The 16,795-nt window shown below is 38.4% G+C and overlaps 1 protein-coding gene across 4 annotated transcripts in view; it reads right to left on the reverse strand.

The window, feature by feature from the left end:
• The window catches only part of agbl5.L (AGBL carboxypeptidase 5 L homeolog), a 29,523-nt gene extending 13,287 nt beyond the window's left edge, over positions 1–16,236 (reverse strand). The window contains exons 1-12 of one of the 4 annotated variants that reach the window (XM_018228986.2): positions 16,057–16,236; positions 10,044–10,089; positions 9,483–9,730; positions 8,820–8,991; positions 7,750–7,916; positions 6,557–6,734; positions 6,044–6,222; positions 4,694–5,279; positions 3,965–4,134; positions 2,953–3,088; positions 1,568–1,758; positions 184–371 (exon numbers count right to left, since the gene is read on the reverse strand). In XM_018228986.2, the coding sequence (XP_018084475.1) occupies positions 184–371; positions 1,568–1,758; positions 2,953–3,088; positions 3,965–4,134; positions 4,694–5,279; positions 6,044–6,222; positions 6,557–6,734; positions 7,750–7,916; positions 8,820–8,991; positions 9,483–9,682 (2,167 nt within the window). In that variant the 5' untranslated portion in view covers positions 9,683–9,730; positions 10,044–10,089; positions 16,057–16,236. The other 3 variants (XM_018228987.2, XM_041572916.1, XM_018228988.2) reach the window with 3 other exon arrangements.
• Between the last annotated feature and the right edge of the window lie 559 nt (positions 16,237–16,795).

The raw sequence follows: 16,795 nt of genomic DNA on the forward strand, positions 1-16,795 counted from the left end.
TTGTAGATTTCCTTCATTGCTTAAGTATTACTAGTGCCTTTTAAATTACTTCAAGGCAATATACAAGATGTAGACTGGCAAACAAAATCAACACATTTCAGCTCAGTTTGGGCCAGAAACAGAGCCACATATTTTCCACACCTCCTAAGATGGGCTTCCAGCACTCCAGAAAGCTCCCCTTACCTCTTACGGGGCCCAGAACCCTCTGGCTGACTTTGGGAGGACTATGACTGGAACTGCTGCAGAGGAATGTGAAGTTGATGGAGGATTTGATCTGTGGAGAGCTCTGCTGGCTGTTGGTACTGGCTGTGCTGTTACTGTAACTCCTGGTTCTGGTTAGACTGTTCTCTGATATAGACCCCGATGCCAGACTGAAACATTAAGTTAAGAAGACATGAAACATTGTTATGATAAGTTGGAAAGCAGAAATACACAGAACATACAGTACAGCATGCAATCCATCAGCACTGAAAAGTATGAATTTTTAGGGATATATGTACTAAGCAGTCCTGTTTATTTATAGAGACTGCAAACCTTTATTTAAGAAAAATTTGAATCTTTGGTTTGTCTTTTTCTCCCTACAGTGAGAAAGTGTGCTGTATAATGTATTCTAGCCAACACAGAAATGTATAGTAGCAGTGTTCTCCCCAGGCTGTTTTGGCCCAGCGCAATGCTGATTTCCCCCACTACTGATGGGTACTATAGCCCATCGACTTTTCCGACATTTTATTTATCTTAAATACAATATGTTCCAAAAAGCTCAGAATTACTTTTGGTTTGTATTTGTTGAATTGCAATATCAAGATATGAATATGATTTGCCACTTCTAGCCAAGCCAACGGCTTACAGCAATGTACAAGCCAATATAATGCCTACCAACAAAAAATACAAATATATAGAGCCTGGCCAACACACCAGGGAGGGTGCCAAAGGCAAGCTGCCAGACTCACTCCACACAAATTTCAATCCCCTACCCCTGGAACAACATTCGTTGCTGATCTGATGCAAGCAGGGCCTGAGTTAGAGGAGACGAGTTAAGTGCCTAGGGTCCTAATCCTTGCACCCTAGGCACCTGCCTCTTCTGCATACCCCTAGTGCCGGACCTTTTAATAATAATAGTCATCATCATAGTAGGCAATTATGTTTATCACTCATCAAACCTGTCAGGAGGACTACTGACATTAGTATGGAAAGTTAAAGGGGCATTATATTACCTTGTTCAAAATGAGTTCAATGAATAGGGCTTATGCCAAACATACTTTTTACCTATTGTTTTAATCATAAAAAAATCTATGTTTTTTTGCTTTTTTTTTTTTATTAGCTAAACAGGGCAACAGGGAAATGGAAATTTGTGGACCGTGTTTGGGAGGTATATAATTAGATTACCAGAGCCGATATAATACCCCGCTAATACTAAATACAGACTAACTTCAGTTTTCTTATGTAGATTCGATATTTTGTGATTAAAGGGGACCTTTTATCCAGACATTAAACGCTGTGTAATAAAAGTTCTTTGCTAAATTATCTAATTTTCCAAGATGACAGCAGAATAAAAGTGGGATCATACTTGGAAGCCTTGACTGGTGACTTTGTGCTCTTTTTTTTCAATGTCCCAGGGAGGAACCCTTTGGTGTTACGCAGGTGTTTCAGCATCCAAGCTCGAAGGTTTGTTAGGTTGTTGTACTCGGACATTATAAGTCTGGGCCAAGGGTTGCTTTCTGACATATCAAGGGCTGCAATGGCCACAGCTCTTCCAATCTAATACAGACAGGAACACAAAAGTAAACATTCAGATGATGTCTCTCTGGATTTCAGTCCCTTACTGCAAGCAGTATCCTCTTCTTCTTTCCGGAACCATTGTGTCAGCTCAGGCACAAACATTCTGGTATAATACAAAGTATTATGTTTCTTCGCTGAAAACCGCTTAGTGTGTTCGCACCGGAGCAGACAAAAGGATTTCAGATGTGAAAGAAGAGCATACTGCAAAAGTTGAGAGGCTGAAATCGGCCTGTGGTTTTCAGCAGACTGATTTCGGTCCCGTGTGGCCCAAGCCTAGCATAAGGCATAGACTTGGCACACATCAGAACTGAAAAACCTATAAAAATCAGTACATGTATGAGATCTCTTATGCAGAAAGTCTATATCAGAATTACGGGAAGCGCATAATTAAGGGAAGGCCCATTTTAACAGAAAATTATCAGTTTTACACTCATATTGATGGCAAAGCAATCCAATTGGTTTTATTTAATGGCTGCATTTATTTAGTAGACTTACAGTATATAAATCAAAATGATATTGTGAGAACTGACAATATAACATAAAGTTATGACAGTCCAATGACATGCGGTTAAGACAGTTCAAACAGAAGGATGCAAAGATTCCTTGGTTATTGCTGCAGCAAAATCAGAGAAGAGGCCGACTTTTGTGGCCCATCTCATCTGCCCAGTGATTAATCTTAGGAGCTCACAGCTCAATTATTTTCCAATGACTGCCCCCCATTGATACAATAGAGCTTAGAAGGTGGAAGGGAGTCTATGTCCTGTGTGCCTGATGCTGACAGGCACTGGGACTCCCTCTTATAGATGGAATTGCTGGAAACAGCCATATCATTCTGTTTTTAAAGATGATAGGTTCAATAAGTAAATAAACAAAAAAAATGCCCTTCTTTTGTCCACAAGATCCTTCTGGAGGGGCACTGTAAAACTGAGCATGGTTGGTATGAGGACAGAAATAAATCTCTATTAGTTCAATTAGTTCAGTGACATTTATGTACAGTGGCTGAAGAAGGGACAGGAAAGCTTATTTAAAAGCTTACTGTAATGATCATCTTAGTATGCAATTAAAAATGTAATTTTTATACCACTTTTGTTTCATATGAAATGCTTTACCCTGTATTTTTTGACACAGTACAGTACAGTAATTTCAAATTGCTAAAGCTTCAATTTGTCTTACCTGTTCAAATACCTGTGTGGTGTACTTTGGGGGGAAGGCAGGGGGTGGAGGGGGGCTTGCCCGGCCATAGTCATGGCACGCTGCAGGGATAGTGTTGACACACCGGCCTGTGTTATAGTTGCACTCCAATGTGTAACTAAGAGAGATAGATAAATAAAGTTAAAATACTCCATACCTAAAAGAAACCCCACTTGTGTGAATATGGCTGTTTTCTGGTAAACATCAGTCATGTTCTTTAGAGAACCAGCCCCAGAGATTGATTTATTAATATTTATTTATATATTAATAAATTATTAATGTAGTTTATTCTGGACCAACACATGGTATCAAAGAAATCAAAATCGAACAGGAGCAAATGATTAATCTTTGTTGATTGGCTGGAACACAGCAATGTTTTTAATGGAAAATGCCTCTATAAACCTTGTTCTGCTTTATAATTAAACTGAAAAGCATAATCATGGGTCACCACATAGTTTCAAATGCACCCCGAAGTTATCAGCTTTATCTTCTTTTCTTGAAACATTAACCCATTTTATTCTTGGAAGGCACTGGTTTACATCACTGAAAACCTAGTGTTGTGTTAAAAAATAAGTAAATCGTACTTATTAAACACCCAGTAACATTACAATGCAGCTCTTATCTAAAGTGAGCCCATATAACCACAGTACTTCAACCTGGTAAATTCATGCAAACATACACAAAGCCTCTGGTTATAGCTATATAAAATTTAAACTACACACATATAGAAAATTATATAATAGCAGTGCTCTTTAACGGTTAAGGCACACAAACAGTTTTAACTACCATGGTGTTCTTGTGGTAGACAGCAGTGGCCAAAATGCAGTGGTCAATCTCCTGATACCATTCACAAGACACATACAGAAAAGCTACCACTCAAAAACTGAAGCAAATGTTTCTAAGCAGCGGTTGTCTGCATCTTTAATGGGAACAGCATTTAAAGCATCACCAATAATATATGGCCAGAAATGTGCAGAGTAATTTATGCTTTTACCTGTGAATTATCCCAGTTGCCTTATGAATGGCCACCCGACCACTGCCCTCCTTGGACTGCCCGTCTCTTTTGTCCTTGGCATACATATTTCTCTCAGAAAAATTGCATGCCATAAAATCGAAGTTTGCAGAGTTGAGAGAGATCAACTTGGGGTAGAGCATGTTTTCCACCTAGTGATGGTACATTAATAAAACCATTAAGAATAATATCTTAACTTTCTAATTAAAAGCCAAAGTTACCAGAAAAAATTTGTCAGTCTAAATAAAAAAGCCCCATCACAATGAACTCACTGTAAATACTAATTCTTTGCCACTAGGCTGAACCAAAGCATGGCTGTTCCAATGGAAGCTTATTATATTTAGTGCAGGTTAGTACTCCACTGTTATGCAGCGAGCCACATAACATAAAGTGCATATATGAAAACTAAAAAAAAACCTGGCTACACAGGAGAGAAAAAAGTAATTTTTGTCAACGGCCATAACATAAAAGATATGAAAGAACAAAACTGTGTACTTAAAAACAAAACTGTGTACTTAAAATTAATAGATTCACTTGCAGTCTGCTAAATATGAGCCTGTATACAAAGCAGACAACTGCTTTTAGGCGGACGATATCTCATAAAACATTACCTATAGGTAGTTGTGCACCCCCTACCTGTTGACCTGTAGAATCATAGGTACAGGTATGAGGATAACTTAATAACCTATAAATTTGAACATTTGTGCTCACCTGGTCATTCTCCTCTGTAAAAAAATTCCCATACATAAAGCAGCCTCTCTTGGAAGCATGGCCATGCAAATCTACATAGAAAGCAATGCCACTCTCATGAGGTGGGATGGACTTTGTGAAAACTGTAAGTTGAGAACTGCCACATGGATTGTGAGAGTGTATATCTTTGGGCTCTGTGTCTGACTCCAAGATAAACATTTCTTTTTGCCTCATAAAATCTCTTGAGTCTGAAAGAAAGTTTGGGTCACTTTCAACAGGTGTCCCTTGTGCCTGTGTCACAGTCTGCGGACAAGTGATGTAACTTTCCTCCCTCTCCATACTATTCAGCAGATTGTTTGTGTTCTCTAGGTCTGACAAAGAGTCATCCAAGGGCAAATCTTTTAGGGAATGATTAGAAGTCTTTGGGCAAAGAGAGATGTTAGATGACTGTAGAGTCACTGAAGTCCTCCAATCAGGGTCATTTGGACCAACACTGTTATATACATGATGATAGAGAAGTACTGATTTGGCGGCATAAACTGATGGATGGAGCTCAAAATCTGGATTAAGGTACTGACGGTTGAGGTTGACCCCTCTGGAATCTGTTCTGTAAAAGGAAGAAAAGTACTTGTTATAAAATCTATTGCTGAAATAATAAAAGTACATTTACAACTGTATATTTAGTACAATTACAAATCACATAACAGTTATGTAGCACTTTTATTAGAATAAAATATAGCATTCGGACAAATTCAGTGCCTTTTAAATATTCCTTACAGTGAATTAGCGCACTAATTCCTGCTATAGTGCTGGTCCAATGTGCAACCCACTATCTTACTCAAGTATATAATTCTCTTCCAGCTACAGGATCAGGGTACTTACACCCAGACAACTCAGCCTCATCGGTTAGTAATCTGCATCACTCTTTTGCACTTGCACTTATTTGATAGTAAGGTGATCCTTAGTCTCAGGGAGCAATAGGTGATTGGCTTTTCATTTGTATTTGTTTAAGTAAATTGATTGTAGAATAAAGTCTGAGCTGATTGTGGCAGACTCTAGGCTGTTGAAACCTGGGCCACTTCAAAAATGAAGTGAGGGCATGTGTCTTTGGATGAGTCATTTGATATTGTATTGACAATTACAGTACTGCCTTTCTCAAGCTAAGTCGCTCTTTCTTGAATTACAGCTTGAAAGTACAGCCCAAACTGAGCACTGAAAGTAGTAGTATTTATTCTATATGGTGGGACCAACATCACTGTTGATCAGTGCACAGTTGGGAATGTATGTGTTTTCTCAGCTTTTGCAATTATATTACACACATATTACATAACACTGGAGTGAACTTCAGTTCTTTAAACTTGAAGCACTTGCCTGTAATGACCCTTAACCACACCATCAGGGTTAAGCATGGGGATGAGCTTGAAAACAAACATACGCCTTAGCATTTGGGCTCTTGGATCATCTTGTCGCAAGATAAAATCCAGGAAACCATTAAATACAAAACTGGATGGTGTTTCTCCCGGATGAACACGGCTGCTGAGGAAATAGACCTGCCAAGGTAATTATGCATGTTAGAGTTATGAACGTTTAATCCAGATAAAAAGCTCATATTTGTAATTGCTACATATGGCTATTTTTAAAGTAATGTTTGATTACCCATATAGATAACAATGAAACCTAGCTACAAGTAGTGCCAATTAGCGGGATTTGGGAATCAAAAAAAGAACAAATAACTAAATTGTTATAATAACTGGATTAAAAATGTAAAAGAATATAACATTACAATTAAAACTAGAAGAAATAAAAAAAAAAAAAAAGACCTGCTCTTAAAAGTATTGTTGTACAGAAGTTATTTCTATAACGAAAACTCAAACACAGACTCACCCTTTTTCCCGTGAAGCGGTATGGGCGAGGGGTGGATCGATCTGGGAAAAGTTTATCCAGCCTTGGCTCGCGTTCCTCAATCATCCCATGGCATGAACTTATGGTGAGGAGATCAACACGAAGACCATCCATAGAGTGGCACAGCAGTTCCCGGTGGTAGTATATAGAGTCAGGGAAGCTACAAACAATAAAACAAGAATAACACAGTAAAAGGCCTCTTAAGATACCCTATGACTTGCACTGCTACATTTAACTGTAAGTGAAGCAATGCCATCTTGGGCAATGAGAGTTGCAGAATGTGTGTTTGATACATACTGTATGTCCTCATATCTTACTATTTCATAGAAACTGTGTGGGTAACTATAAGGAAATATGCTGAATCGCACATAAAACATAGAAATTTGTCTGTCTCTCTACCAATTAAGAACAAGGGGAGGGTGGCAGTCATTCATTACTACTGGCCAGTTCTATAGCTATCTAAGACCAGAGCTTCTGGTCTGCAAGGCAGCATATTTTAGCCAGCCAGTGTGAAAACATAGGGGCAGATTTATAAAAAAAATTTAGATTAGAGCTCACCACAGAAAATGCACTCACTTTCTATTAATTTCTAAGGGTTTTTAAGAATTGTATTTGTCATTTGGTGAAAGTTAGAGTTCAATATTTCATAGATACAATTAATAAAAAATATTTTAGAAATTAATAGAAAGTCAGTGTTTTTTTCTGTGGCGAGCTCTAATCTAAAATTTTGATAAATCTGCCCCTTTTTCTCATGCTAGGCTAGGGAAGCTGACACCTTCATACAAGCTAGCAGAATCAAAAAGAAAAATGGACTAAAAAGACACAATTATAACAAATGAGCAAATTTGCACCTGGGCAGTAATCCATGGCAAACAATTAAATTCTTGCTTTCTTTTAACCTGGATCTAGATAAAAAGTTCAGTCTCTGATTGGTTGCCATGGGTTCATGCAAATTTACCCCACTGGCGAAAGTATTACCATGAAGTGAGAGTTTTGTTTTTTTTGTTTAACTTTTAAAGTTGGAATCTCTTCAGCACCTACAAATAAGCTATTTTTTATTCTGTAGTCCTGTTGAAAGCTTGGAACGACATTTGAACCGTTCATCTTTCTTTATGGTCCACACATCTTATCTGTTAAATAAGCATAGATAAAAATAAGTTAAATATTACTTTTACCTGCCCGGAGCAATATGTTTGCAATCACTGAATCGGTCATCCAGCCCTGTCATCAGCTCCTGACTCTCTTCGTATGAAAATGGAAAGCAGAATGCAAAATACGTTGTGGATCCTCGACAGTCCAGGAACCGATGAACGAAAGACAAAATAAACTGGTTTTCCACCATCTGGCAGAGAAGCATAAACAAAAACACAAAAGTTTTATATAGCCCTCACTTCACAATAAACAGATTGTAAGCAGTAAGGTTTCCAATGTGGGTGAGGATCTTATACATTCAAAATGCTTAAAACAGGAATATCAAAGTCAACAATCAGCCCCAATGAAGTAAAACTGATAGAATGGACAACCAGGTTTGTCAATGTCTTACATGCAACCAAACAACCAAAATATTGCAGGCTCAAAAGAGCAGTATACCCCCTTGTACAACTTGAGTTTAATGAACAAGGCTTGAACAGAACATAATTTTTGCCATTTGTTTTAATCATGAAAAATCTAGTAGCTTCACTTTTCCTGTTTGTCCTGTTTAATGCAAGACATAACAAAAACTATAGATTTTTCGTGATAAAAACAATAGGCAAAAATATGTTCAGCACAAGCCTTATTTATTTATTTATCTCATGTTGGACAACAGGGTATATTCCAACTTTAAACACACGCTAGTGTTAAGGGAGAAAAGGAATCTGCAGTTTATTTGATGCATTTATTTGTATGCCTAGTTTCTGATACAAGGCTCAATATGTAGTACTTTGATATACAGTTAAGTATATTATTATATATAATTATTATTAGTACAGTATGTTCAGATTTAACACTGGAACAAGTTTGCAGGCCTAATGGAGATGCTTATTTTATTAGCTGTTAACTTCACACATTTTCTAGATCTAATCACAGCCAATTAACATATCATTAAACACTTTGATAAAATACAAGATAATCATAAAAAATATATGCAGATCTGTAATGAATTGTAGGCAACGTGACATTTTTTGCACTGGAGTTAAAGTGGTTGTTGAATGTCCTATTCAAATATAATAGTTATTAAATTACACCTAGAGAAGTCACACTATACCTCAAATGTGGGCCTGTCTCGGATACGCTCCCAACGGGACCGGATAGGCACTGTGCGCACAAATGGAGCCATGCCCTGAGAGTAGAGCTTGCTCTGCTTGTTCATATTCATGATATTGATTTTGATCTGTTTTCCTGGGGCCCCAAATCGTACACTGAAATAGAACCAGGATCTGCAACACAGAAATGATTAATAAGCATAATGAATAGTAAGGTAGGAAACACTACCCCATGCATAGGTCTCCAAAAGTCTGGAGAAAGGCTTCCTGTCTTCAACAATTAACTGCTTGTAAGTAGTCAAATTGATTTCACATTCAAGATCTCACAGAAAGTCAATGAAATTCCTCAGATGTCTATTTGTATCGCTACCGGTTTGTTATGTACTGATGCAAGTTTAATTTCCTTTTGAGCTAGTTTGCCCAAAAAATTGCCATTTCTCTCAAGCTCAACTGTTCATCATTCATCAATAAAAGCGAGGTATAATCTCATTTAATGCTGTGTTTTGTAATAGTTTTGTACATATGATGGGAAAACAAAATAAACAAAGATTTAGCTTGCATCAAAAAGCAAGAAGCCCATTTGTAACACACACTTCTGTCTGTATTAATCTTAGTATTAATCCATTAAAAGTATATAGTGTTTTGTAAAAGATTTATTTCTATACCTGTTCCCATTTTCATATTCCGTCTCTGCGCAATCAGGTTTGGTCCATATGTTGAACTCATAGTCTGGGATGGGCACACTGCCTCCACTGCTGCTGAATGCATCCCCTTCTGCCACTGGTCTCTCGACCTTTTCTACCCTAGCTAAATTCCCAGAGTCAAACTTGGAGCTGAAGAGTAATCCCCCGCAGCGAACCTCCATCACTATCTGTTCACACTTAGTACTCTCATTCTTGGAGAGAAAATAAACCTGAAAAAAAAAAGGAGTGTGAGTTAAGGACTATACTGGTAAAGTGAAAGAAAAGATGAAATAATACATAGTTGGATCCTAGGAAAGGAAAATTTCCGACTGGAGAAACACAGAACATGATGTTAGATAATTATAAATATAACACAATATATAAACTGCAGTCCATCACAAACTGTCTCAACCAACCACTTTATCATAAAAAAATTAAAGAGGTAAGACAATCTGGGTAACACCTACTTCTATAACAAACTAAATGAAACACAACCCACTTTACAAATTAAGTAGACTTTTTGATCAGCCAGTGTATAGCTACCTGAAGTCTTCTTTACTCCTCTCTCAAGGACCTGCTGGATGGAGTCCTAGATAGAAGATACGTATGTTACAATTTTGTAGATGTGCACATGCAGACCCCATATGTTTGTTACAATAAAATTGTTAAGATGTATCTTTTTCCCTTCTTAAATGGATCTATTTTGTGATACACTAGATTCACCATAAGTGGAAAAATAGGCCGCACAACCACAGTATAGGCAGTGGCGTAACTACCGGGGGAGCAGGGGGTGCAATTGGGCCAGGGCCCCCCGGTAGCTCGGGCGCCATTGAGTTCTTAGGTAAATGCAGCCGTTTCCGGGCGTACGGAGGGGGGCGGGGCCCGGCTGCATGTCCGCCCCCCTCTAGTTACGTTACGGAGTATAGCAGAAGTACAGCGAAAAGTACATTTGAAAATGGCGTTGATGATAAATCTTAAAGAAACAGTAACATCAAAAAGTGAATGTTTTAAAGTAATGAAAATATCATGTTGTGTTGCCCTGCACTGGTAAAACTGATGTGTTTGCTCCAGAAACACTACTATAGTTCATATAAACAAGCTGCTGTGTAGCAATGGCGGAAATTGAAAAAAAGGCTATTTGGCACAGGTTAAATAGTGGATAACAGATAACATTATGTTCTACAGAGTTTATCTGCTATCTGCTGTGTAACTTGAGCCTTTTCTCCTTTGAATAGCTGCCCCCATGGCCAGGGGCGATCCTGTCCCCTTCGCCGCCTGAGGCAGCTTACAGTTGCTGCCGCCCCTCGAGGGAGGCAGAGAGGGCCAGGATGCTAGAGCAAAGAGCATAATTGCGTTTGAAAACCGGAAATTCGGCTCTTAAAAATACCAGTAGCCGCCCCTGGTACGTAGTGGGGCACTGCCGTCTGAGGTGAGATTCTCAGCTCGTCTCATTGCCGCAGCGCCCCTGCCCATGGCTGCACAGCAGCTTATCTATAGAAATAGTAGTGTTTCTAAAGCAAACACAGCAGTTTTACTAGTGCAGGGCAACACTACATTATATTCTTATTACTTAATAAAAACCTAATTAAAAACAGTTTCCTTTTTTGATGTTACTGGTCCTTTAAGGACAATATATGTTATGCTCCCACTAATAAATTCAGTTGCAGACTTGAAACATGTGCCTGCACATTATAGGAAAACCCAAACATTTCAGACACAAGTGTAAGTCTACTTAGCGATTCCTGAAAGTTGCAGGTAAGATAGCCACACAGGGCTGCACTACAAAGTTCCCTGGGCTGTGATTTCATTCACTGGGGAGCTGTGGGGTTGCCAAACTGCCCCCTAGTAAATTCTCCCTTCCTTATCCTTTAGGGGTTATTCACCTTCCAAACACTTTTTCAGTTGAGTTGTTTCAGAGTGTTCTCCAGAAATTGCTTTCAATTTTATTCTGTTTTTTCAAAATCTAAGTTTAAAGTTGAATGTCTCTGTCTCTGGTGTTTGAGTCTGGCAGCTCAGTAATTCAGGGGCAGATTCTGAAGTGTTACAATTTTGCAACATTTAGTCGATACATTTCTCAGCAGCATCTCTGGAGTATTAGCAACTATTGTATCAATTCTAATAGCTGCCTGTAATGAAACCCAGAGATTCTGCTCAGCAGAGACAAAGCTAAGACATGTATTAACTAAATGTATCAATTTAGAACAGTTTACAGGGTCGGCGACCTCCCTCCCAGAGCTGCTTTAGAAGGTGAAAGATAGCACTTTACACTTCAATATTAGAAAAACTGTGACACATAGAAAATAGAACGTAATTAAAAAAAAGTCGTTATTTCTCGTGATCTTTCTGAAAACAACTAGATGTTTGAAGGTGAACAACCCCTTTAAGAGAAAAAAAGTAAAAGGATTAATAGGGTGAAAAGAACATTTCAGAATAAATTCTCCATTCTAGGCTCTATGCACAGCTGTGCATTGCACTGCTTAAATTCAGTTATTGAATACTAGAATGGTGTAGTACTATGTCCAAGAACACATGATAAGAGACAGAGGCAAGTGAAAGAGGGAGCTGCAACTCTCACACAAGGTAGAAATGCTTGGGACATGGGGTTTCCCGATAAGGGATCTTTCTGTAATTTGGATCAATGTACCTTAAGTCTGCTGAAAATCATTTGAACGTTAAAAAAACATATACAAAAATATGGATTTATGCAATTTAGTTAGGATCGAGTACAAGGTAATATTTTATTATTACAGACAAAAAAAAAGGATATTATTTTCAGAAATTTTAATTATTTGCTTACAGTGGATAATTCATAGATTTCTGAAAAACTAATTTGCAGGAACCTCACACCTGTACAAGGATTTTTTTTTTATTGTTGCTCAGAAATGCTGATTGAAGTGACCTGCATTCAAATCAGTGGAATTAGTGGCAACTCACTAGCACAGCATTGCACTCTTTAGCCTTTGTTAATAGGCTTTGCTGGTCACATATACAGTTATCATTACTAATGGCTCTGCCACAGCTTATGTCACGTACAACACCTGCTATTCAATAACAGCAGATTAGGATAATATAAGCAACTAGAATACACATCAGATACTCTGGCCTCCATTTTGCACTTTACACATTTAGATGATAGGCACCACCTATTTGACTTTTAGTGGGACCAAGTGCACTGCCCCTCCGTGCAGACATACAATAAGCAGAATGTCATGGTTGGAAGAGGTCCAGACTAGCTGACAGAATCAGTATGTGATGGGTGAAATCCACATCTTAGTAAGGTTTTAACTGCCTTTTACAGTTTAGAACTTGCATTTGACTAGACCAGTTGTAATATGGTTGGCAGGGTACATATATATATATATATATATATATATATATATATATATATATATATATATATATATATGCAGAAAGAAGCGACACTCACAGGTTGTGTCGCTTCTTTCTGCAAATACTTACCCACTTTGGCTGGCACCCAGGAATCGACTGAGTTAACGGAGTGCACCTTTGGATCTCGTATATATATATATATATATATATATATATATATATATATATATATATATATATATATATATATATATATATATATATATATATATATATATATATATATATATATATATATATGAACATGGGAATTTCTAGAATATTCATCACTATCATACCTTATTATTACATTTATAAAGTACAGGTATGGGCTCTATTATCCAGAATGCTTGGGAGGTGGGGTTTTCTGGATAACAAATCTTCATACCTTAAGTCTACTAGAAAAGCATGTAAATATTAAATAAACCCAATAAACCCTGGTTCTGCTTCCAACAAGGATTATATCTTAGTTTGGATCAAGTAGATGGTACTGTTTCATTGTTACAGAGAAAAATGAAATGTGGATTATTTCATTATAATGAAGTCTATGGGATACCGCCTTTCTGTAATTCGGAGCTTTCTGGATAACAGGTTTTAAGATAACAGATCCCATACCTGTATCAACATAAGGGTGCATAATAACATATACTGTATACAAACTGTAGGTAATATGAGCCCTGCCCTCAAAGGCCTACAATCTATATTCATTCTTCAAATAAATGAAAGGTTTTTTTTGAGTCTGCTGCTTGCAGTTGGCAGACAACCCCCCCCCCATTTACTATGTGTTACATGTGAGCACCAATAGAAAATCCTACATGTTCACAACTACTATACAGTAACTACAACGAATTGTATCATTAGAACAGTGGTTCCAAAATTGTTGAGCAGGCCCCACTATAGGGCACTTATCAGTGGCTGTGGGAAGCCCAGATAGATCTAGATACTCCTAAAAGTCATTCTGCCCTTGATTAATGACACTGAGGCTGAATGGCTGAAACAGCAATAGAACCTTGTTATAAGCCACAAAGTCTCAGACCCAATATTGGGCCTCACAGGGGAACGTTAACGAAAAAGTTTAAAATCCCTGAATTTGAGTTACCTCATGGGGGCCCCACAAAAGCTGTTTGAACAGCAAATCTATTATAATCACCTATTTATTATCATTAGTATCAATTATTTATGAACTCTAACATATTCCACAGTGCTGCATGATAGAAGGGTGTATACATGGGCCATACACATTACATAGGAATACTAACTGATAAAGTAGGTGAAGAGGGGGAGAGCCTTCAGAACACTACAAGACAGCTCAAAATTCACTGAGGGTGGCAAGCTCACAGATGCATAGGAGAGGCCCAGCACAAGAATGGGCACCCTAAAGAAGATAACAGAGCTGCTTAAGTAGGAAGAATGGACATTCATAGCTTAGGCTAGTAGTACATGCTGGACTTTTTGAGTTCAAGGCCCTGTTGGAGGTTGAACCTTTGACCACATGATCGAAAATTAAATCAGATATTAACAGCCACAACCATTTTATATTTTTGCAGCAGACATAACTACCTTTCACTATCTGGACTTCTAATAGAGCACTTGTAAGGCCCCATCTCGAATATGCCGCACAGTTTTGGTCTCTATCACTCAAACAGGACATTATTGTATTAGAGAGGGTACAGAGAAGGGCAACTAAGCTGGTAAAAGGTAGGGAAAATCTTAGCTATGAGGCCAAATTGGGGATGTTCACGCTGGAGAAGAGGCGCTTAAGGGGAGATATGATAACTACTGTATGTATAAATATATAAGGAGATCATATAATAATCTCTCTAATGCTTTATTTACCAGTAGGTCTTTCCAGCTGACACGAGGTCACCCATTCCGATTAGAAGAAAAGAGGTTCCGCCTAAATATTCGGAAGGGTTTTTTTACAAGGAGAGCTGTGAAGATATGGAATTCTCTCCCTGAATCAGTTGTACAGCTGGTAAATTAGATAGCTTTAAGAAGGGGTTGGATGGTGTTTAGCAAGTGAGGGAATACAGGGTTATGGGAGATAGCTCAAAGTACAAGTTGATCCAGGGACTAGTCTGATTGCCATTTTGGAGTCAGGCTTCAGATGGGTTTTTTTTTTTTTTTGCCTTCCTCTGGATCAGTTAGGCAGATTTAAAAAAGAAAAAAAAAATAACTAAAAGGTTGTACTTGATGGACGTGTGTCTTTTTTCGACCTTAATTACTATGTTACTATGTAATACTTTGCAATTTCACACTGGGCCTGGCACATCATTTTGAATGAGTAAATTAAGGCAGGTGTATAACAGTGCAATCTGATCAGTTTCTATCTTGTAAAATAAATGCTGCAGTATAGTGATCTCAAAGGGAACAATAAAAGAACAGCATGTGGTATTTACCCTGGCCTAGGCACATCCATCATCTCTGAATCACTCTAGTGAGATCAATGCAAGGGACGTCACCCTATCACTGCTATCACTGCAAAGTCTTTATCATGAGATCACCATTACAGGAGGATCTTGGACTCACAGCTTTGCATAAAACATGATGGAAGGGTCATGGTGTTAGAGCTTATTTTCACAAGCAGGGAGTCGAAATGAATATTAAATTACAGCTTCTAGATGATCTTACATTAGGCTGTTATACTGGCACATTATCAGACTCTCACATTAATCATGCAAAATATCCCTAGTGTTTTAATATATCTCAAACTATCTGGATTTAATGAATGTACTGAATAAGTCTTCCAGTAAGTTCAATCACATTGTACCATACAAAAAAAAAGTGTCATGTAAACAACACAAGTGTAATGTCACCAGTTTCTATATCTACCTGACAGTTCAGTTACAAATGTCCCAGACAGTGGGCCAGAGAAAGAGACAATACACCATAAGCCTGTCACTAAAGGAGGCAGTAGTGCTCACTGGATCATAGGTCCTCGCAATGTTATTAACTGGCATTTATAAAGCCGCTATCATATTTCCCAGTAATGTGTATTAAAATGGCGTATACGCTAAACATGCAGATCTACGTTCAAATAAATACCAGATACAAGAGGTAAAGAGGGCCCAGTCCAAAAGAGCAACGTGCAGATTAGATATTTCCCAACACTCATGAATGCCTTCTTCTACACGTTCTTTCTCCCGTTCTCTCACTTGCTTTGCGTTTGGTTCCGCATCCTACTCACCGTCTCGTAAGATCTCTATAACACTCTCCAACAGCTGTGCGCAGAAACCCAAACAAACCTTCCCAAGCCTCAGCTCTGTGCCAGACAACAACATTCAGCACCACCATTGGCTTCTTTCTGAAGTGTCTTGCATCCTCGCCTGGCATTGGTCCTTCTGCAGCCCTGGAACTTTTCTTTTGCGTTCCAAGCCTCGCTGTAAGGGACTACAGGACAGGTTGCTATGGGAACTGAGTAGGCGAACCAGAGCCAGTCAAACTAGACAGAGAGGGTGGGTGGTGGTGGAGGCGTGTTTCTAGTGAGCTCAATGGAAGATAAATTCCTCTCCTCTGCATGTATTAAACGCTGCAGCCAGTACGAAGAATCAGCTTCAGGGGCCCGGCTCTGAATAATGATATGCAGCAGTTTGTTTTTTTACGTAGCTGAGACACCGCTCCTCTTACCCCCTGTCTGTCACTTCCCCTAATATTTCAGGGGATTTTGCCTATTCCTGTACAGTTAGGGGCACTTTTACTTAGCTCGAGTGAAGGAATAGAGGAAAAAACGTCTAATTTCGAATGTTTTTTTTGGCTACTTCGACCATCGAATCGAACTAAAAATCGTTCGACTATTCGATAGTCGAAGTACTGTCTCTTTAAGAAAAAACTTCGACCCCCTAGTTCGCCACCTAAAAGCTACCGAAGTCAATGTTAGCCTATGGGGAAGGTCCCCATAGGCTTTCCAAGTTTTTTTTGGTCAAACA

The sequence above is a fragment of the Xenopus laevis genome, chromosome 8L (assembly GCF_017654675.1).
Source record: "Xenopus laevis strain J_2021 chromosome 8L, Xenopus_laevis_v10.1, whole genome shotgun sequence".
NCBI classification, from domain to species: Eukaryota; Metazoa; Chordata; class Amphibia; order Anura; family Pipidae; genus Xenopus; species Xenopus laevis.